We start from the raw sequence: 22,826 nt of genomic DNA, 5'->3' as shown, positions 1-22,826 counted from the left end.
ACATATATACACTACCAAATGTAAAATAGATAGCTAGTGGGAAGCAGTCACGTAGCACAGAGAGATCAGCTCGGTGTTTTGTGACCACCTAGAAGGGTGGGATAGGGAGGGTGGGAGGGAGATGTAAGAGGGAGAGGATATGGAGATATATGTATACATATAGCTGATTCACTTTGTTATACAGCAGAAACTAACACACAATTGTAAAGCAATTATACCCCAATAAAATGTTATATATAAAAAAGAAATCTTTGGCACTGATAATAATAAGATGCACGCAGAATGAGACATGGCTTCCCGAGTTTCTTTGCATGCAAATACTTACAGTGTTTCATTATTTGGTCTCCTTGCTGTGCTTTCACATTGTTTGGAAAAGTTTTTAAAAATGGAAAGTGAAAAATTCTGCCTGAAAGAGGTAAAAACAAACAACCACAGTTGAGCTTTTGGTTTTTAAACTAAACCTGATCATGTCTATTTATGCTTTGTTCATCCAAATTCTCTACCTATTACATCAGCCTCGTGTTCTGCACCATTGTCCTATCTGAAACGCTTCCTGGGAGAGAGTAAAGGCTTCTGAATTATCATTAGCATGCTTCCAGCTTAGATAAGATGCTTTTGAATGCTAAGTTTTTTGTGTGGGCTCTAGAGATGAAAAAAACTTAAATGTATCACATTGAATCATGGATTTTTCAATGCTCATTTAAAGCTATCTTGGTGGTGTATTAAGGTTTGCTCCTCACTGCTCTCCTCACCACACCGGCCTCGATGAACAAATAACCATTCAGAATTCATGGCTTTGAATTATAACTAGGAATCTCTTTTGTAAAGATTTGAAGATTCTGGACCTGACATTATGATGTGAATTTTCTGCTTTTTTGGATTATGTGCAGAAATATCATGTGGTTGCTCCCTATTCATTCATGTTTCCCTCTAAGAAGTTTAGCCTATGGAAAGGGGCAAATGTCAAGAAATTAAAGGAAGGCTGTACTTATATTATTCCTAAGATGAAACCAAAAGGAGGCACAAAGGAAAACTGGGTGAAGCAATAGCGGGAAGGAGAGCGGGCTGTGCGAACCTCAACCTTTCCTGAGGAGGAAGGAGAAATGAGGCAATCCAGAATGCGTATTTCTACGTATTATTCTTCTCCAGTATTAACAAGACAGTTCCTTGTAGGAATGACTTTGTGTAAAAGCAGGAAGGTGGAGAATATATAAGAACTATCTGAGCTTCTGGACTCACTTTCAAAAATCAGTCAGCTTGTTATTTTGCATGAGAGATAGAGAGAGGGAGCGAGAGGGAGAGATTGTGTGTGTGTTTGATGCTGGCTCTGTAGCTGACACTTAGAGACACTCTGTGTGAACCAATCTACAGTTAACAGGAAATGTGGTTGTTCTTGGCCTTCAGATAATAGCACTGGGTTCTGTCTACTGTATCTTTTTTGAAATTTTAATCATAGATACCAAGGAGAGTTTGGGGGCCATCTGCCTAGGCAGCTGTGTGCGTTATCCACACAGCAGCTGCAGGGCAGAGGGGTGACCCAGAGTTTGCACAAACAGTCCACTGACCCAGCTTCAGGCTCTCCATCCTCGCTAACATCCAAGGTTTCTAGCTTTAGAGATAGAGAGGGAGTCAGTTGAAGCTTGTAATTCCAATCAAGACAACCTCTGTGTGACTGCATTCCCATCTCACTTTGATACTGGCCCACGATTGCATAATGCTGTTTTTTTTTTTTTAAACCCGGAGGTTGTAGTCTCTTTCATCTACTGAAATAGAAAACCCCTGAACTAAAGTTTTAACATGTCAGTGACTTCAGAAGTGATGTGACCTCTTTGCCACAAAAGTGGAGGTGACCAGAATCAGCTTTATCATAAACCGGCATCTGTATCCTCTGTTTCAGTTGTTCTCTCACCAGCTTTGCTCACTTCCAGCCCATCCTCCACCTTGCTGCCAGAGTGATACTTTACAAAAGCAAATCTGAGTAATTCTGTTTTGAATTCTTCAGTGGTTCCCCGTCCTCTAAACAACTTGGCCTGGTACTCAGAGCCCGTCATAGCCTGCTTCTCCCTGGTCTCCTCTCCTCACTCATCCTCCTCCACGTAACCATAAGTCTTCTTGTTTTAGTTTTTCTGAATGACTTTCATCCCACTGTCTCTTGCCTTTGTGCCTTCACACAAGCTATTCCATCTTCTTGGTATGCTTTTCCCCACACGTGTCTGACTAACTCCTGTCTGTTCTTCAGGGCTCAGCAGAAGTCACTTCCTCAGGAAGCCTTCCATAAGCCCTGCTGCCATTTAGAAATTCTCCCTCTGTTCTCCCAGAGTACTCTGTTCTGTTCTCAGCTCTATCATAACATTTGCTTTATTGGACCTAAATATTGGCTGTCATGTGTGTTGTCCCCAAACAGCTGCCTGTGACTCTGATGGTTGGGATGAGCTCTTACTCATCTTTGTATCTTCAGACTTTTGCGTAGTGTTTGGAACACCGCGAGTACTCAGTTAATATTCTTTGAAGCTCAGTTAATAGTGCACAGCTCTCTGAGTACAGTGAGTGGTCTGTCTTCTTGGTTACCTCAAAAGCTTCAGGTAGAACTGCACCTACCTACGCAAGGCACAAAGTAGGTGTATGATGATAACACGTGCTGGTTGATTAATTATAAATAGGCTGATTCTAAGACAGTGGCATTCTAGTGTCCCTCTCTTAGTGCCTCATCTAATTAATTGATTGAGAATACCTGCTTAGGCTGTATAATATCCTTTTAGGGTGACGTTTTTCCAACTGTGAGTTGTGACCCATTAGTGGGTCATGAAAACAATAAGTAAATCAAGACTAGCGTTAAAAGCAAAAAACATGAAATAAAATAGACAAGAGAATATCAGTGTATCACATGTAAAACAGTTAAGTAGTGCTTTGTTTTATTTCAGTTACATGTGTCGTGTTTACTGGGTTGCAATGTAAAAAAAGTATTTCTTAGTATGCATTTCAGTGAGAAAGAAAAAAAGTCCGGAGAACAGTGCTTTAAGGAAAGAATGAAATCCTTCACACCCTGCCATTCCATTCTGGATTGAAGTGAATTACTTGAATCAGTAAGATGTCCCTCACTGATCGCAAACCAGCCAGGAGCTTGTGCCTTTTCTGTCCCCACACTAAGCTAGTCCTTACGGGGCTAGGAATCTGTTCTGTAATGGAAGATAGTCTTCTGTTGGGAGAGAAATAGCTTGAAAAAACAAGAAAAAAACCAAACACTGGAAACCTTCTATAGTGTTTTCTTTTTTTTTTAACTAAGGATTAAGACATTAGGTAAAAATCACCCTACTGAGCCTACTTCCTCCACTTCTTCAGAAATGATGCTCTCTGATAAGGATTAGGGCTAGTTGATCTTTGAGATACCAGTTTTGTACTCCATTTTGCAACTGCAGTTATAGTCTGATTTAAGGCTAGAGTTTTGAATTAGCTAAGAATAAGCTATGAGGGTCTTCTAGCTGCAGGCTGAATCGACTGTTTGGAGTCAGTTTTCAGGAGGAAATAGGACAGTTCATTTTCTTCTGGTCTATCTGAAAGTGACCCCATGACTATGGAGCTGGTCTAGAAGGCAGGGAGTGAAGGGGCAGGGGGCCATCGACCCGCTGACTATTTTCGAATCTGAGTTTCTGCCACAGCTTGGCAGGCTTTACCGTTTGTTTTTTACTCACTCTTTTGTTGGCACGTTTCTAAAAGCACAGCAGTGGCTGGGGTAGGTCAGCGTGGCGTCCAGGAGGTTGGTAAGTGTTTCTCTTGAGGGCAGTCTTTTCAGAGAATAGGATGATGTGGCAATTAGCGTCTGAATGGACTCCAGCCCATAGCTGGGCAGGGCCTGCAGTTTAGTGGAAGAAATATCCCTGAAAAGTAAAAGGGAGAAAGGTTTATTGATTGATTTACTTAACATGTATGATTCATAGAATGAAACTTCCTCTCAACAATAGTATCCTTCTAGGTTCTGAGGAATCTTTTCTCCATCTCGCTTTCTCCCTCATTCTCCATTTCAGTTAGTCTCATTAAGATCTGAACTCAAAACAGCTACGTGGTCTCTTTTCTGATAGGCACCCCATTATTCTTTTCAAGGCTGAGTATGACTCCTCGTACCTGTCATACATTCATTAGCATTCTCTCTCTCCCCTCTGCTGCTTCCTTTCTCCCCCTCTCTCCCTCCCTCTACCTCTCTCCACTTAGCAGAAGTGAAAGAACTACTTGCTTTAAGAGAGAGCAGGCACATGCAGTGACATCAGCTTTTGTGCTCTACTCCAGGGGGAAATATTTAGGGCTTCAGATGCCTCGGTCTTTGATCGATCAAGTTCTGCAGGGTAGGTTTTCGTGAAGCACAGGCTAGTTCCGCTATTCAGAGCCACTGTGTGGCCTTAGCCACCCTCTACCTTCTCTAAAGGCAAGCTGGGTTCATCAGTCCAAAGCAATCAAACGCTCGGCCGTGCAAGCAAAACCGTGTGGAAAGCTCGGGTTTTTCACACAAGGTCCTGAATGCCTCAGCTTTTCTAGACTCGAGGCAATGCCCAAGAAAACTCCAAACAAAGTAAATGTGAGGAGGAAGAGTCAGTGGGAATTTAAAAATTCTGCGTATCTTCTAAGTGGCTGCTGCCATGAAAGGTTTCCAGGAGCACAGCCCCCTGCAGCAAACTGACCCAATACTTAGTGCCCATCTCATGGGAGGGGCTCAGTAGGGGATTGATGGACAGATGAACGTGACAACGTGGCATGATGACTAGGGTAGGCCCTTGGTGGAATAATCAAGGTGGCAGAATTTGCCTCGGGGGCTGCAGACTCATTGCTTTTGTGTCCTTATTGATTTACGTAACCAGTGTTCTCATTCTGCTTTACAGAGTTATTATCTTAGATGTATTAGGGATTGACCACATGATTCTTTGCAGGCCTGGTGATTTTTTTTTTTTTTTTGGTGGGGGTAAAATATTTTAAATTAAGATTCTAGAAATGGCAAGGTCTCATTACAAAGGAGTGAATCTCTGATGATTGATTTTCAGTTTCAGTGAGAGACTCATGGGGGAAATATTTTGGGGGTGTGGAAGGAAGGACCACTTCTAGATATCACTTAAACCCTAAGGGCATAATGAGAATAGTTATTTGGAGAGTAAGAGACCTAGGTCTGGTCCCACTGTTCTGGAAAAGTCAGTGTAGATGCCTACCGGGCTCACAGTCATTTCTAAGCAGGCAGACCAAGCAGGTTTTCAAGCAAAAACTGTCGTGCAGGGCGTCTTATGATCATACTCACTCGTTCTTCTTCCTGACCAAAGGCAACTCTCCTTAGCTATTCAGTGCCCAAGTAGGTGACCAGTTTGCTATAAGAACTCTGCCTATAGGGTGTGCTAGACTGGAGCGTATTCAAGCAATGTGTAAGATTCTGAGTCTGGTGTACTTTGAATATGAGACATAACAGACAGGGACCCCTAGGGTAGGATGGCAGAAGCTGAGAGACAGCAGAAAAAACAGTAGGCAGGAAGCACGAGGAGGTGGAAGCCATGAGTAAGTAGAAATCATGACGTCGCGTGGAGAAGAGAGAGGAGTTAGGATGGATGATGGCAGAAGTTAGGAAGTGGAGAAGGTCAGGAGTTTTACTGGTGGGAATTAGGATGTAGAGAGAATCAGGGGTTGACGGCTGCAGGAAATAAGTAGACAGAGTCAGAATGGGTAGTGACAGGAGTTGACAGTGGCAAGAGCTAGGAGCTAGATGAAGTCAGGAGTTGATAGTGGCAGAAGTAGGCGGTAGACAGAGTCGGGAGTTGATAGAGAGGAGGTAGGAAGTAGATGCTCAGGAGATGACAGTGGCAGGAGCTAAGAAGTAGAGTTCGGTGGGCTGTAGAAAGTAGACAGAATCATGACTGGATACAGGCAGGAGCTAGGGTATAAAGAATACCTGGGTCAGTTCATTCCTCCCCCTGATCAAAACCCTAAAGCCCCCTCACCTCACTCAGAGAACAGGCAAAGTGCTTATAAAAGCCACAAGCCTCATAACCTGGCTTTCGCCACCTCTCGTCCTCCTGTTCTAGGCCCCTCCTCCTGGCTCACTCTGCCACACTGGCCTCCTGCTTAGTTCCCTGCACCTGCAATGCTCTTCCTACCGATACCCACACAACTTGCTCCCTCACTTCTTTCAGGTATTTGCTTAAATAACACTTGCTCAGGACAGTCTTACCTGACCATCCTCCTTAAAATGCTAGCTCCCTCCCTAGAACTCCTTTTGCCCAGCCACCTGAAGTTTTCTCCTCCACGGCCACCTGGAATACTACATGTTTTCTTTACTCATTCGATCCTTGTCTGTCTTCCCCACTCTATGAAGGCAGAGACGTTTGTCTTTTCTTCTTCTCTGCTGTTTCCCTGATGTCTAATCCAGTGCCCGGCACATGGTGTGGACTTACAGTTACTGGATAAATCAGTGAATGAATGGATAAACAAACAAATGAACCGGGTTACACTGCTCACTATCTTTCTAGTCCTGTTCCCATTTTAAAGTCACGTGCCTGTTTATCACTTTGCCTGTTTATTGTTCTTTCCCCTCCATGGCTCTAATCTCTTTATGAGCAGGTCCCGGAGCTGGCCGCTGTCCCTGCAGCTTGGTGCCTGGTAAACAGGACGTGTTCCACCCACGCTTGTTGAAGGCACGAGTGATAGCGTGCCAGGGGTAGGGACTAACGGGCCGGCATCTCTGTGGCGAAGGTGACGAGGCCACTGCCGTTACTGCTGCAGAGTTTCTGGAGCCCTGTTGCATCGCTCCCTGAAGCCTGACCGCAGCTGCAGTTGTTTCCTACAGGATGTTTCCGGCTTCCTAAGGCCTTGTCAGGAGACTAATGGTTCAGTTTCCTGCTCCTCTTCATTTTCCCCTGTGTCCTTATGCTCAGCTCCCATTAACTGAGGGCACTTGCCTCTGCTCCTTGCATCCTGAGGGAGCCTGACGCATAGCAGCTCACACAGCCTTAATTCCCACGAGGGGATGCCAGGGGACACCACGCCCCCCTGCCAGCACATTAGGAGGCCCTCCGTGTTTGATGTTGGTTGAACCGTGTCTCCACCAAATTCACATGTTGAAGTCCTAACCCCCAGTACTGCAGAATGTGACCTGAATTGGAAATAGGGTCTTTACAGAGGTGATCAAGTTAAAATGAGATCGTTAGGATAGACCCTAATCCAGTATGACTGGTATCCTTACAAAAAGAGGGAAATTTGGAGACAGACAGACACACAGACACACAGAGCACCCTGTGAAGACGGGACTTATGCTGCCACCACCAGGAGGAACTACAGGCCTGGAACAGGTCCTGCCCTTGCAGCCCTCAGGAGGAGCCAGCCCTGCCCATACCCTCATTTCAGACTTCTAGCCTCTAGAACTGCAAGACAAGACATTCCTATTGTTTCAACCCCTGAGTTGGTGGTGCTTTGTTACGGTAACCCTTGCACGTGCAGAGACTGGTTCCCCGCAAAGCAGGCTGGGAACCATGTGGCTGGACTCCCTGAGCGGGCCTGCTGGGCTGCAGCGGGTGGGGAGGGGGGGCAGCAGTACTGTACTCACAAGATGCTAGGCCCGGTGGCCCCCCGGAAGGCGCCATCGTGTATCTTCTCCAGGTGCGCGTTTTCCTTTAGCTCCCTGTGGGGAAGGACAGTGTCCTCAGTGGAGTTTGCAGCTCATGTGTAAACAGTCATAGCTGTGCGCATGCACGGTGAGAGCAGCCTGTGGGCATGGTGCTCGGGGGTTGAGGGGACAAGGCGGGGCTGTAGGTAAAATGAGAAAAAGACGTTCTTGTCCTGGGAGAAATTGTGAAATCGCTGGTGTGCTTGGCTCCGCCTTTCCTCTGCGATTTTCCCCTCACTCAGTGGAACCCTTTGTCCTACAACTTAAAGTTCTCCCTACTTCCGTCCTGGAGTTGTGCACGTTTACTACCAGGCAGCTGGGCAGGGAAGAAAATGCTGCTCCGTGTTCAAGGCTGAAGGGTGGAAGTGCAGCCCACTCTGCATCAGGCCGTCATGACCTTGGAGGGCTCAATGTTTGTTCATAGTAACAGACTGAAGTTTGCAAATTCTTTACTTAAAAGAAAAGTAGGGTCCATTCAAAGCTAGCCCCTTTCATCATGTTAATTGGACTCTTTCTTTCAGCTGTGCATTTCTCAGGGGGTTAGAAAGGGGAGGAAGGACAGCCTGTATAGAAAATTCCCCCTACCCCGGGTGCCCCACGGGTCTGTGCCCTGTGCCTGATCATTGCCAGGTGTGTGTATTGTAGAAACAAAAGGGTTGAAGGCCACTGCTGTTCAGGAAGCCAAAATCTGCAATGGGAGTAACGACCTGAGGGCTTCTGTTCCCTAAGCTCAGGACAGCTCAGGGTGAACTGCTCAGGACCAGCTGAGCCTAGCCCCGCTGAGCAGCTCCCGTCTGGGCCCCGACGCTGGTGTCTCCAAGGACAGGCCCCTCTCTGGGTGGACAAGGAAGCCGGGAGAGGAGTCCCTGGGCCCAGACTTGTCAGCTTACTTTTGATTGCTTTCTTCCTACAAGAGAAGGTGGCATCTCAAAGAGCATTCTGGAAAACGCTGGACAGTGGGCACAGTGTACATCCATTGCTGGCGTGATGATTTTGAGCATAGGACATGATTCTTCTGCACCACTGTTACAGTGGCAAAACAAATACACCAACACCCGCTGCCCCCTCCCTTGCAGGATCCTCAGTAATTACCTGGTTCATCTCATAGCTTTACATCTTCTTCATCGTCTTTCTGCAAGTCTCCACATCATGCCTGCCATTTAAAAACTGTAAAAGCCCTGCATCTCACTCCCTCGGTGGCTGCCTTCCACAAGCTTCTACTAAGCGTTTTCCTCGGAAAGCCTCGGCCCTTTCATCACAATGCACCCGTCAGTCTCACATCGTCCCATCCCCTGGGTGTATTTCCATTTTCAAGGAGATGAGGTTGTCAGAGTCAATTGCTGTTTAAAATCTAAATCAAGAGAAAAATTCCTTCCCAAACCTCCATGGCTCTTCTTCCTGATTTGATTTGTTTTAATTATGTTCAGTTATGGTCATAAATCATTGAAACCGGGCTCTGTGAGCAAATAATCCTCATGTCAGCCAGGTCAAATTAATTGTTCAAATTTCAGGACAGCATTTCTCATGTTTTATTAAAACTCAGATCTTTTTGTATAATGATAACTCTGTATTATGTAACTTGGTCAAAAATAAATCCAAAAGTTATCTACCACAGTTTCCTGGGGGTCGCTTTTGGGAACTCTCCCGAGTGGCATGGCCTTCTAGGTGTGAGAAGGATAGGAAGGATGACCTTTTGAAGTACAGTGGGAGAACTCCCAAACTCCAGCCAAGGCTTCCCTGATGGGGGTGCTCCGGGAATGGTAGGGCTGGGCTCTCGGACCCCTGGAGGTGTCTGAGGGTAACCTTCTGAAGCTGCTCCTCTCCATCCTGTCTTAGTAAGTAACATATTTGAGAACTTTGTAGGGCTGTGGTGTCATTGTTCTGAACAACTTTGGACAGGCCTTTATATGAGGAAGGTGTCAGAAATGGGGCTGGACATGCCCATAGTTTGAAACTTTTGCCTGATGGTTTTGAAAACTACTCCGTCTGCCCTGCTCAACCCTTCAATGGGTCTGCTCGCTCTTGGAAGAGGATTCAGACTCCTTCTCACCGCCCCTCAGTCCTGATGACTTGCTCCTGCTGCATCTCCAGCTTAATCTCATCCAGTGTTCCCTTTGCCGATGACCCTTAAGCCGCATTGGCCTCCTCTCAATTCTTGGAGTTTATCAACTTCTTTTCTTGCCCACCTCAGGACCTTTGCACATGCTGCTCCCTCTTTCTGTAATGCGCTTTGTCTGATGATTGCCAGTGCAGACTCCTTGTCATCCTTTAGGCTCAGCCTAAATATCATACCCTTGGTGAGGCTGTCCCTGAGCACCTAACCTAGAGTCAGTCTGCCCCTGGTACTCTCTCAGATCTCAGGGAAGGATATTTCCTTCACAGTATGTATCACTACCTGCAATAATTTCATTTATTTACTTGCCTTTTCCCTGTCTCTTCTGCTAGTACAGAAACTTCATTAGGGCAGGGACTGTTTCCACTGTACCATTGTAGACACAGCACTTAACGTAGTGACTAATGTATTGGTGATGCTTAATAAGGGTGTGTTGAATGAATAAATGAATGGAATTAACTTGTGTTCTTGGCAAACTGATTTGTGTTCTCGGCTTCCTCTTTCTGGCGACAGTGAGGTATGGGGAATACATACTAATGGGACTTTGGGACTTTTCTAAGTCCACACCTATTCTGGCGCCTCTAAAGCCGTTGAGACACTGCTGACCAAGGACCTCCCACCTTACGCTCTGCTTTCCCTGACCTCCCAAAGATGTACTCTGCTGAGTAGCCTCTCACCTCTGCTTTTGCTCTGGCTTCTTTTCCTTGTCTCTTGTTTCCCCCCAATTTTATATTCAGTCCTCTTACTTTTCCTCCTTGTGCAGGTGACCTCAGCCACAAAGAACTTCACCCATCCCCTCTCCTCAGGTAATTCTGACTTCTGTGTCCCTAGCCCTGGCCTGCCGCTTCCAGCCCTCTGTCCTCCCTGCTAACCCGTGAGCCAACCTTCTTTAAGCACCCCTCTCACACTTCCTATCCCAGGACTTTAAACGGCTTATTCTCTACAGAAGAGAGTCCAAATTGTTTACTCTAGCATCTGAGGCCCTTCCTGCTTTGTCTCTAACCCACATCTAGGACTTTCTAAAAGGTACTGTTTTCTGGTCTTTGAGCACATCCCATGCATCCTCCTCTGGGCTGTTCTTCTTGTCCTCTGACTGGAGTGCATTTTCCTTCCATCTTTGCCTGTCCAAGTTAGGCTCAGCTCAAAATCTACATCTCTCATGAGGCTTTCTCTAATTTCCTTCTCTTCTGCCTTTGAAATCTCAGAGGACTTCACCTCTCTCAGGCCAGGCACCATATTTTGCCTTCTGTTTTAGTAACTACGTAGTGTACAGTTTATATACCATTTGGAGATGTTTCTTCCTAGGCTGTAAGCTCCTGCAGGGCAAACACCAGGGCTTCTGCATCTTCATTTCCCCTCAAAATATAGCACGTTCCTTCAGACACAGCTGATGCTTGGCAAACACTTTGAGTGAGTAACAGAATGAGGCATCTGAGAGGACTGTGCCAGGAGAGGATAAGCCTCTGATTTTAATTTGGCAGAAACAGATTCGATTGGCCAGAGTGAACCCTGCGTTGAATTCAAATCAACAAGAAAATGAGGGAAAATCCACTCCATGGTAGGAAGGACAACTGTTTAAAAAGCTACCATTCCTTGAGCACTTAGTATGTGCCAGACCTGTGCTAACTGCATAAAAATACAATCTTATTTAGTTATCATTCATTCACAATTAACTGTATAATGTAACAAATAATAAATGAGCACGTACTCTATGCCAGGCACCGTGCTAAGTACTGAGGATGCAAAACAGACCTTTGCATTTTGGTGGCGGTATCCTCAAAACAAGCCTATCAGCAGCTCCATTTTATGGATGAAGACACTGTGGTTTAGATTGGTTGAGTAACTTGCTCAGGGTCAAGGTGATAAATAAATAATGGGATTGGAGTTTGAGTCCCAGTTAGTGACTGTTAGATCCATTCTCTTCTCCACCAAGCTATATAACATGGTATCCATATAATAGGGTCTTTGGTTACTATTTGTAGTAAAAATAAATAGTATATTGTATAGACAGGCTACTTAGCTTCAGACCGGCGGCATCAGCATCTCCTGGGAGTTTGTTAAAATTTCAAATTCTCGGGCCCTACCCTAGAGCCACTGAATTAAAATGTCTGGGAGTGGGGCTCAGGAACCTGTGTTTTAGCAGTCTCCATGTGGTTCTTATGTGTGTTATTTGAGAAGCACTGGTGTAGACCATGGTTTATACCTATGGCTTATTTATTATTAAAAGCCTTTTCATTTGTTTGTTTTCCTTAACTTTGGCTTTAGTTGAGCCTTTCGTGTGCCGTTAGGTTTTACTGTACACAGGTGTATGCTGATTGTCACCTTACCCGGTACCTGTCACGGTTCAAGCAGCCTCCACCCTGGCCCTGCGAGCTTTGTGAATGAGCCCCTTTTTTAGGAAAGGAGCCATAGAAAGAAAGGTTGAGAACAGTGAAGGGAGCAGTAGGGATGCTTCTCTAAAGTTGAAGGCTGTTAACACTGGGGACTGGGGTCGGATGTGGTGAAAATGCAGGGCTCCCTCACCTTGTGGAATGTGAACTCCTTACTCCCCCGTGTCCCCCCCCACCCCACCCGCAGCAGTAAGGAGATGGGCTTCTGTGTGGGCCTGTTGTGGCTGAATCGGCTGGTAAATGGCATTATCCGATTTCTCTGCAGTGGGGCCGGGAGGAAGAATTTCTTCACTGAAATCACGCTGCCTCTAACACACCATCGACCCGAGCGAGGGGACTAGAGAGGGAGGCTGTGAGGTGGGGGAGCCTAGAGTAGGGTGTTGAATATTTCAGCAAACTGTCAACTTCAATGTATGCAGGCTGCATCTATCTTCGATATCAGGGTGCTCTGCGGTTTCCAGCCAGCCAGTTGCCTAGTAACATGCGTACCACACTGAGGACCAGCCACTTGAAAGTTTATTTTTGTCCTGAGTTAGTTGCTGAAGATTGAATGTGATGTGGTAGCCAGAGTAATATTTCATTTTTATTCATGAGCTGGGGAAATAAGCACATACTTACAGGGAAATCAGCGTTGTCCCATTGAATGCATGACTTTGTATTTCTTCAAATCCATTTCCATATAGTTTTCTAAGGAGGGAGGAGAGAGGTTTTAGGAGCGAAAGAAACACAGTTTGGAATCACACATTCTTCCTTCTGTGACATTTATTACTAGGATAATTACTGGCATTTACAATATGTAGCTCTGTCTCTCTAACATCTTAGATCCTCGGGGCCTGCTGAGATGAGACTGTGTTCTTGCTCTAGCTGGCTTCCACCTCGACCACCAGCACCACCACTAACTTGTTAAGTGTTTATTAAGTGCCAGATATCGATCAACCATTCTACATATTTATGATTTCATCCTCATGGTCACTTCCATTGCTCTGGTCAGAAACCTAAGCCTTCATGTTGTTGTGTAGCTTGCTTACGGTCAGAGAAAAACAGCGGCAGAACTGGAATGTGAGGCTAGAGCTGTCTAACACTCAAGTCTTGTGTCTGGTTCTACAGGCCAATCTGGGCATATGGGCTTTCCGGGCCGCCGAAAGCTGAGGGCAGAAGAAGGCTCCAGTACTGAGCGAGCGTTTCTTTTTTTTGGATGAGCCTGTGGTTTTGCTGATGCCACATTTTGTTCCACAACCAAGATTTCAATGTCTGTAAACAGTTCTTGAAGACCCATTAGTGGATAGTGAAATCAATTTAGTTGGGTACAATCAGCCTTAAGAAAAATGAAATAGAACAGACTGGAACAAAATGGAAAATGTTAGAGTATGTTGCATGTAATCGGGGTAGTACTCTTTCGGAAGTTTTGTTCCACCATTTTTGAATGTTATGTACATGTAAGTATATGTATACATATATACGTATAAGTCTGCCCAGAACAAGACATAGGAGACTCCTTAGAACACAGATGCTGGGAAACGTTAGAAGCAGAAAAGAGCTTGGAGAGGAGCAAGCGGCAGCCCTTCATTTGACAGAGAAGGAAAGAGGCTCAGAGAAGAAAGTGACTTGTCTAAAGTTCACAATAGGTGGAAATGAGACCAGAACACACTGTGACTGGGGCTACTTCCAGCACATCAGTTTTGCTGGGTGATTTGACTCGTCTTCCCTGAGACAGCCACACGGCCCCTCTTCCTCCTCCTGTAGAGCTACGTTTGATGTCATGTTCTCGGCGTGGGCTTTCCTGGCCACCCTATTTAAACTGCCCCCCAGCATTCCAGCATTCTCTGTCTCCCTTCTCTGATTTGCTTTATTAGCATCTGACCCATGATTATATTACTGTCTGCCTCCCCGGCAGAATGTAACCTTTATGAGAGCAAGGATTCAAACTGTTCTGTTCATTGCAGAATCCCCTGCATGTAGGACAGTGCCTGGCGCCTGGGAGGATTACAGTAAATATATGTTAAATGAATTGGATGAACAAATGGTTATATATAAGATGAATTTCTCACTGTAAACCATGGCCAAGCAAGTTTGAAAGCCACAGTCTCAAATAGAAATATTTGTGTAAGTTCTTTATGAACAATGCTGTGAGACTCACGTGAGAAAGGGCTGTGGTGTGATATGAAATTGAGCCGCCGCATCTGGCCAGGTGCTAGCTTCCCTTTACAGGGCAGCTGCACGCCCATGTCAGGGACAGGTTGGGGGTGACATGAGAAACAGTTTAGACACAGTCTCCACCTACTCCTCCAGGTGGCTGCTGTCCACAGGGTTTCTCTAGCCTTGGTTAAATAAAACAAGCGTGGGATTTAATTTCATTGTATGTGTATGTGTGTAGTGTGGAGGTGTGTAATATGTATGTATATAGTGTGTGTGTGTGTGTGTGTGTGTGTGTGTGTTTGGGGGGGGCGTCTCTTTCCATCAACACACCTGAGACAAACCAGCATATAAATAAGTATAGTTGGGACTCAGTGTTGAAGCTTGACACTTGAACACTGAAATTCAGAGAATATAGAGACTACAAAATAATTGAGTTCAAAGAGAGCAGGGGAGCATAGTTAATTCGTTTTGTTAACCCCCCAGATCTCTCATAATGCTTGCTACCTAACACGAGTTCAGTCAACAGGCTGGGGGGAGCGGTGGCCTTGCCCTTCCACGGGAGGAAGAGCCTTGTCTGGCTTTCCCTGCTCCCGTGGGCTTCCTTCTGGAATTCTTCTGAGTTTACAGCTTCACACACGAGCTCCTCACTATATTGTGTAATGGATTATTGGATGCCAGTTTTCAATAGTTTTCTGTCCCCGTCTGTATTGTAGAATCCGAGGAGATTGGTATTTGGTTTATCTCTGTTGTCTTGTGGCATTACACACAACTTTCACACAATCCCACTAGAATTCTCTTTTTATTTTACACTTAGAATATTGTCCTTTGGCAGTCTCTTGTCATTTTGGGGATTGAATTCCTTTGCAGTAATCTCTTTTAGATGAAGAAATCATACCTGTCTTTTCTCTGGACTCCTTTGAAACTGGATTTCTTAGAGTCTAGGCCAGTGTCTGTCAAATCATTCTCCTCCATCCACTGAATAGGAATCATCTGGAACTGCTGGCCACCAATGCAGATGCAGACCTACTGACCAGGTGCACTGCAGACCTACGGAATCAGAACCTGGCCGTGGTATCCAGGAAAGTGCACTTTTATAACAAGCTCTCCCAGTGAGCTTTGGGCGTGCCACTTTGGGACCTTGCCCTAGGGTATATCCTAGGATGGTGCAGCTCTCATTATTTCCATAGCGCAAATCAGATGGTCTGCTGGACAGAATTGAGTCCAGACTCTGGTCCCCTTACTGCTTTCTCTACCTTCTTAGTGGTGGAACTACATGTGTAGAAAAACTAGCCCCTACCGTGCTTTTAGCAAAGCAAAGCTGCCAGCACTTGTCTGGATGCCAGTTCCTCATCACTGGTGTGTGATACCCTGATCCTACTTTTGATACATATTAGGATTTTAGGCTTGGCTTTTTTGGTGGGGCTTACAATGCCATTGCTCTAAGTGCAGCCTCGCAGTTAAGTCTGCAAGCCCTGAACCCAACTGCCTGGGCTTGGATCCCAGCTCTACTACCTATGAACTGAGTTACTCTGGGCAGTTTACTTAACCTATCTGTGTCTCAATTTGGTAATCTGAAAACAGAGATGATAATAATAGTCTTGACCTCAAAAGGCTGTTGTGAGGATTAAAACAGTAAACATACACTGAGTACTTAGAAATAGGTTCTGGAACAAAGTAAATGCTTCATGTGTTGCTCCTATGATTCTTCTTCTTATACTTAACAGTGGCTTCCAGCTGTCTGGCCAGAACAGAGAGAAAGATCTCCCTTTCCATGCTCTGGACAGCGTGTCATGAAATACAGTGACCTGTCTAATTGAACTGTCATTCTCCTCTCTTGAGGTAGGGGCCTTTCTTCTCCCGGGTAGAGCAGGTCAATTCAGTGGCCTGGGCTGCCCCGAATGTGCGCATTCTCCGGGGGCCCTCAACCACCTTTGGTCTGTGCTGGCACCATTGACATTTCTGTATTTGGACATTTTTTATGTCTTAAAAAAATTTTTTTTTTTATAGCCTGGGTTCTGCTTCTTTCAACTTTCCAAAGAAAATGGCTCACCATTTCCTTTTCAGCCGCTGCTCTTTGGCTCTGTTCTTAACATTTGCAGACAATAGAATGTGCTGCCTTGTTTTGATTAAAAGAGTGGCTTCCTTACTTTGGAGAAATTACAGATGTGAGTGGGAAACCTCATGCTGTCAGGGCTGCACAATGCTTTAAATGCCCTTTAAAACATCTGGAGAGTCACTTCACATAGCTTTTTTCTAAAACATCGTGGTGTCAGAATTAAATGAGGAGGGCTTCCTTTGCTTTGAGGATGCTGTCACAGGCATAGAAATGAATTTTTCTCTCTCCTCCATTATAATAGCTGCACCTTACTTTAAAACAGTGTCTACATTCTCTATTCAAGTGTCAGAAATTCTGACTCAAACAGAGAGAATAGCACCTTTTTATTCAAAATAAGATTCGGGCTTTAGAACTCAATCACAGATGACACTCTAATTCTGAATACTGCCTTGTAGCAAACTCCAAATATTCCTGGGGCTTTAAAAGCGTTTCTGGGGTTATATTAGCAGTCTTAGACATTCTGCCATAGCTCCCACTTGATCATGTAGCCACCTAGTTTTTGGATGATTTCAAAGAAGAAAGCCTAATTTAGGTTTACAGATCCTTGGGGTCTCACAAAGTGACCCCATTGAATGGGGAGGTACCTCACGCCTTAGGATCTGGGGTCTTCCCATGTCTTTGCTGAGGACACAGAAGACATATAAGATCCATGTCCTTGAGAGGCTCATAATCTCAATAGGTGAAAACATGAAGTAATGAAAGAATAATACAAGCCAGTAGACATTCCTTGTGAGCACGTGTGGTACACAGAAATGAGAAGTCTTGGAGAAGTCCTCCTGGGTTGGAGAAGTCAGAGAGGCTGCATGGTGGAGCTGAGGCTTGAGTCAGACCTTGCAGAATTAGGAATATTTGTTACTGAAGGGGAAAGCATACTAGTTTAGAAAATATGCCTCGTGGGAGTGTATCTATAAGCAAATTTTTATCAAATGACTATATAAACACCATCCTAAAGCAGAGGGATCCTATCCTATCCATCACCGCTTTCTTCATGCAGTACTTTGCTGAAGTCCTTTTATATCTGAATGATTCCTCATGTATGAAGACACTTCTCTAGTGGATACCCTGGCAGGCATTGTATGGGTAACTGTCTCTGGTCACTACTATATGCTGCCATGACCCTACTTTTGGATGTTCATCAGAATTCGCCCATTTCTGTGGTGCTCACAGTCTCTATAGCAAGGGATTCCTCTCTCTGATATGAGCATGCATCTTGCTTTTCAGCAGTACTGAGTTTTTTTCTGTTTCCCTCCACCACAGCCAAGTTCATGTCAACTTACCACATGCAACAATAAAAAGGTGACAGGTATCTAAAATCATGATGACAGCAATGCAGTATAATATATTGAATAAAGTTTTAGAAAAATCCATGTTTCATAGTGATGCTTAAAAGGAGAGCAAGACACTATGGAGAACAGTATGGAGGTTCCTTAAAAAACTAAAAATAGAACTACCATACAACCCAGCAATCCCACTACTGGGCATATACCCTGAGAAAACCATAATTCAAAAAGAATCATGTACCACAATGTTCATTGCCGCACTATTTACAATAGCCAGGACATGGAAGCAACCTAAGTGTCCATAGACAGATGAATGGATAAAGAAGATGTTGCACATATATACAATGGAATATTACTCACCATAAAAAGAAAAGAAATTGAGTTATTTGCAGTGAGGTGGATGGACCTAGAGTCTGTCATACAGAGTGAAGTAAGTCAGAAAGAGAAAAACAAATACCATATGCTAACACATATATATGGAGGCTTAAAAAAAAAAAAGGTTATGAAGAACCTAGGGGCAGGACAGGAATAAAGACACAGACGTAGAGAATGGATTTGAGGACCCGGGGAGGGGGAATGGTAAGCTGGGACGAAGTGAGAGAGTGGCATGGACTTATATATACTACCAAATATTAAATAGATAGCTAGTGGGAAGCAGCCGCATAGCACAGGGAGATCAGCTCAGTGCTTTGTGATCACCTAGAGGGGTGGGATAGGGAGGGTGGGAGGGAGACACAAGAGGGAGGGGATATGGGGATATATGTATATGTATAGCTGATCCACTTTGTTATAAAGCAGAAACTAACACACCGTTGTAAAACAATTATACTCCAATAAAGATTTTAGAAAAAAAGAGAGAGAAAGAGAGGAAAAGGAAAAAGAAGCAAACCTCTTTTATACAGAAGAGGGCTGGCTGGTAAATGTAGAGGAGTGATAAGTCTAAAACTATCATTTTGTAGCTCTCTATATAATAACTCAATAATGAACAGATGCTGAGACCATTGGGTGAAAGGTTGTTGGCCAACTCGATAGTCACATGAGCTCAGAGTATCCCACAATAGTTTACTTATTTATGACAAAGGGAAAAATGTGCCCTTACAATGAAGACGTCTGGCAATCACCACCTTAACCAGATGGCCAAGGAGTGGCACAACATGACACAACGGGCCTCCTGGTTTGATGCAGTGGGAGACGTATAACCTCCCCTTTGCAGTATTCTTGCAGAAATGTTGACCTGAATCTAATCAGGACAATGCAGTCAGATGAGTCCAGACAACTGGCCTGGGCCCTCAAAGGAATTAGTGTCATACAGAACAGAGGAAGGCAGGGGGGCAGTTCTCAGGAGGGGGGATGGGAGGTAAGGTTGGGAGGACAAAGGCGCATAACAGTAAAAATGCAATGTATAAACTTTGAATTTTAGGTAGGAAGTGTCATGATGCCTATAGACTTCTTTTGGATGGTTTGGCAAGAGGGAAACGTGTTGTATGTACTTAGCTATCTAGAGCTGGAGTGGGTGTGGTAAGCTGTTAATAGTAGGTGAAACTCAGTAAGGTGTACAGGGCTACTCATCGAGCAGTTCTTTCCACTTGTCAGTGGAAAGACAAATGGATTCCATTTGTCAGTTAAAATTTTCAAAATAAAAAATGTTTATAAAGAGACGATGACACACGATGTTTTCATGATGGTCTGAAATAACTAGCTTCCTGAATATGAGCTTTTAAGTGGTGGCACAGTGTAGCTGACACAATGTAATTGAATTTGCACAAGGAGGTATTAATAATCCCACTGGAGAGACAGAGGCAGAGGCCTGTTGCCGTGGTGTGACTCGACTAAGGCTGGTTAGACTCAGAGCCAGGACTGGAAGCCAGGCTTTCTACTTCAGCGCCCAAGAGCCTCTCCACTGCGCTTGTCACAGGTGTAGCTTGGAGTCTTGTCTTCCTTTGCCAGGTCACCCTTCTCCGAAGGGTCTTAGAGAATTAATTGCTGTGATCTTTCCTTCTCTGTGTGGAGTTCAGACGTGAATCAAGGTTGACTCCTTTTTGAGACTGGTGTGATAAGTCATCTAGAATATTTGAAAGGTGGTGCAGCCAGACCCTGCGCATTCAGGGGGGAACATTTCAAGGTAGCCTCCTGAGGGGATTTAATGAAAAGCCAAACTGGCTATGAAGGGACATAACAGCATAATGCATAGCTTTAGCATTAGCCCCACTGAGCTTCTCGAGCATCAAGGGCAGTGTTTTGTTTTCATTAAATGAGCTCACAGTTGGTAAAGATCTGGGTGGAGGGAGGACAGGAAAGTTTCCATGAAAACCAAAATCTCAAATACTACTAATAATGAAAAGAGAAGGCTTGCTTTCATTATTTTCTAATTAGAGAGTTGAACTTTATAGCTCAGGAAATAAGGCTTTCCTCTTCGAATGTAATACCCTTTTCCAACGGGGTGCTCCACGTGGTCCTTCACTTACAGAAGGGCCCATTCAGCTGAGAACAGGTGCCAAGCGAATGACTAATCACTTCCTTCCAGACGAAGGGCCGAGCGTGAGGAGGCGCTGGAGGCACGATGCCAATGCACGCTCCCAATGCACGCTCTCTGGGAGGGATGGAGCTGCAGTCCTCATTAACTTCAGAGGTGGGGCAGCGATGCCCTGCCGGTAGGCACTGTTCTTCTTAAAACCATAACGAAAATAAGTTAATGGCCCCTAATAAAACCACTGTGCAGCTCTCGTGTACCATGCTGAAATGTGATGTGTGAGAAGAAATCTCTAGTTGTCCCTTGGCGTCGGTGGGGTGGCCCCGTCTTGTGAGCTCATAGGCCCCTATGGGTTATCTCAACATTCATTTTCTTATTGGTCCTCTTCCACATCTTCCGCTCTTTCATTCTTATTCCACTCCACCCCCGTTGCTGTGCATGTATCTGGGAGGAGTACCTATTGGTTCCTACTTATTTTTAGATTTAGGGGAAAATCAAAGGGAGTATTGGATATTTGTGATCTTTGAATTAAAGTCTACTCTACTGAGTGGTTTCTTCTTAATACTTTTCTCAGGGTTATTTCTAAGCCTTTAGCCCCTTATCCCTGCATTTAAAACCCTCTGCAATCTAGTGTCTGCTCCACCCCCGCCATTTATCTAAATGTATTTTCCATTTCTTAAGCAGGATGTTTACTCCCAATAAGTATGCCTCATCCCATTTTCCTCCTTCCCACAGTCATGCTTTCGCTCATGTCCACTTGGAATATTCATTCCCCTTTTCTCGGTATATGGTATCACAAAATGGGTAAGGCCATGACTCTGGAGCCAAGACTGTCTGAGTCTAAAGCTTGACCTTGGCCAAATTACTTAAATTCTCAGTGCCTTGGTTTCCTCAACTAAAAGTGGGGCTGATAGTTCCTACCTCATAGGGTTGCTGCGAGACTAAAATGAGTTTAAAAAAGTACTTTAAAACAGTGTCAGTGCTATATGAATATTAGCTGCTTTTATCACTTTTACTCATACAAACGTTACTGATTCTACAAGGTCTAACTCAAGTCTGCAGCCTCTCCGATTCTCCAGCCCAAGAGGACTTCTCCAATACTTCTCATTTCTGTGTACCACACGCTCACAGTGAATGTCTAGTGGCTTGTAATATTCTTTCCTTCTTTCATGTTTTCCCCCATTGAGATTATGAGCTTCTCAAAGCCATGGATCTTATATGTCTTTTGTGTCCTCAATAAACACGTGGAAAGACCCCAAATCCTAAAGCGTGAGGTACCTCCCGACTCAGTGTTTGCTCTGTAAATGCCCTGTTTCTGACAGGGGACATGATGAATGAGTAGTTCCAGATCCATATACAATAGTGAGTCAGAAACACTTTGTAAACAGCTGGAAGAGCTACAGTACATGAGGGAAATGGAGGAGTAGAAAGACTGTGGAGAAGTTTGTCTAGGGTCTAGTCTCGTTTCTGGCGTTCAAGAGTTTTAAGTTAAGAATTTGAGTTATTTTGAAACTATTTTTGGTTGCTGCTCTGTTTCCTTTTGATTGCAACACTCTGAGTCAATGCTGTATTGGCCACGGCTTTGTAACATGACACTTGCATGTGTTGAACTACACCTACACAAAGTAAAAGTGCTATTCAAATGCAGTGTACCGTTGATACCAATTTCTAGAATCCACTGTAGAGAAGAGAGCCCTCTGAGATGGTCACTCCTCTTGTTTCACAACTACCTCCTCATCTCAGGGTCACCCAATGCACGCTCTGTCTTTCTTTAAGGACATTTAAGCTCATTTATGGCTTCATCACAGATCCTGCCATGGGCTGTAACCAAAGCAGAATGAGTGAGAGGATGTGGACGTGGGGAGCAGGGTTGAACACTTGTCACTGGGCTTTGGACATAAATGAGACATGGTACCCAGGATGCTGCCTCTGAATGGTGGGGCAAAGGAAGGTGCCCCATGTAAAGACGGCAGGGATCCCAGGGGAAGGAAGCCAGGCAGGTGTACAGTGAAGAGAATGAGTTGGGTTATCTCAGTTTGATGCCCCTTGAACTTTAACGTGCATGTGAATCACTTGGAATCTTATGAAAATGCAGATTCTGAGTCAGTAGGTCTGGGATGGGCCTGAGAGTCTGCATTTCTAACCAGCTCTCAGAAGATGCTCTAGATGCTTGTCCATGGACCATACTTTTAGTAGCAAGGCCTTAGGAAAGAGCGTGAAAGGGATAGGCCTGTGAGCCTGATAACCTGAGAAGTGACTGCCAGATAAAAAGACATTATTTTCAGGTATTAAAGGATGTAGGGAATGGGCATCGATGGTGTCCCTTCAGAAGCAAAGTGAGCAGGTTCTAAGGGGAGGGTGAAAAATCAGAGAGAGAGAGAGAGAGAGAGAGCAGGGTCCATTGATCAACTACTCTACCTACTTGGAGAATATCCTTTCAAACTCTTCTCAGTTGAAACTTGAAATTTCTATGCTCTCTTTTAACCAGGGCAGCGACTCCCCCCCAGGCTGTCTCTTCTTAGCTTCAAAGCAGTCCACTGATGTAGTGAATAATTTCATCAGTTGGAAATTTGGTCACTGTAAATCCTCAGGGCCCATTTGATTAATTTTGAACTTAATGGGTTTGTTGATTGTCATGTGAACATGTGACCTAGCTGCCATCCCACACAACTCCTCTCACCCTTGGCATTTTAG

The 22,826-nt window shown here is 44.7% G+C and overlaps 1 protein-coding gene across 1 annotated transcript in view; it reads right to left on the bottom strand.

Moving 5' to 3' along the window:
* LHCGR (luteinizing hormone/choriogonadotropin receptor) overlaps window positions 1-22,826 on the bottom strand; it is a 63,246-nt gene that overhangs the window by 13,853 nt on the left and 26,567 nt on the right. Inside the window, exons 7-10 of the mRNA XM_030857719.2 lie at window positions 12,749-12,817; window positions 7,568-7,642; window positions 3,690-3,875; window positions 326-406 (exon numbers count right to left, since the gene is read on the bottom strand). Coding sequence (XP_030713579.1) covers window positions 326-406; window positions 3,690-3,875; window positions 7,568-7,642; window positions 12,749-12,817 — 411 coding nt within the window. The remainder of the gene's footprint in view (window positions 1-325; window positions 407-3,689; window positions 3,876-7,567; window positions 7,643-12,748; window positions 12,818-22,826) is intronic.

The sequence above is a fragment of the Globicephala melas genome, chromosome 12, assembly GCF_963455315.2.
Source record: "Globicephala melas chromosome 12, mGloMel1.2, whole genome shotgun sequence".
NCBI lineage: Eukaryota > Metazoa > Chordata > Mammalia > Artiodactyla > Delphinidae > Globicephala > Globicephala melas.
Note: the sequence above shows the minus strand (reverse complement) of the source record. Positions and strands in the feature narration are given on the sequence as shown.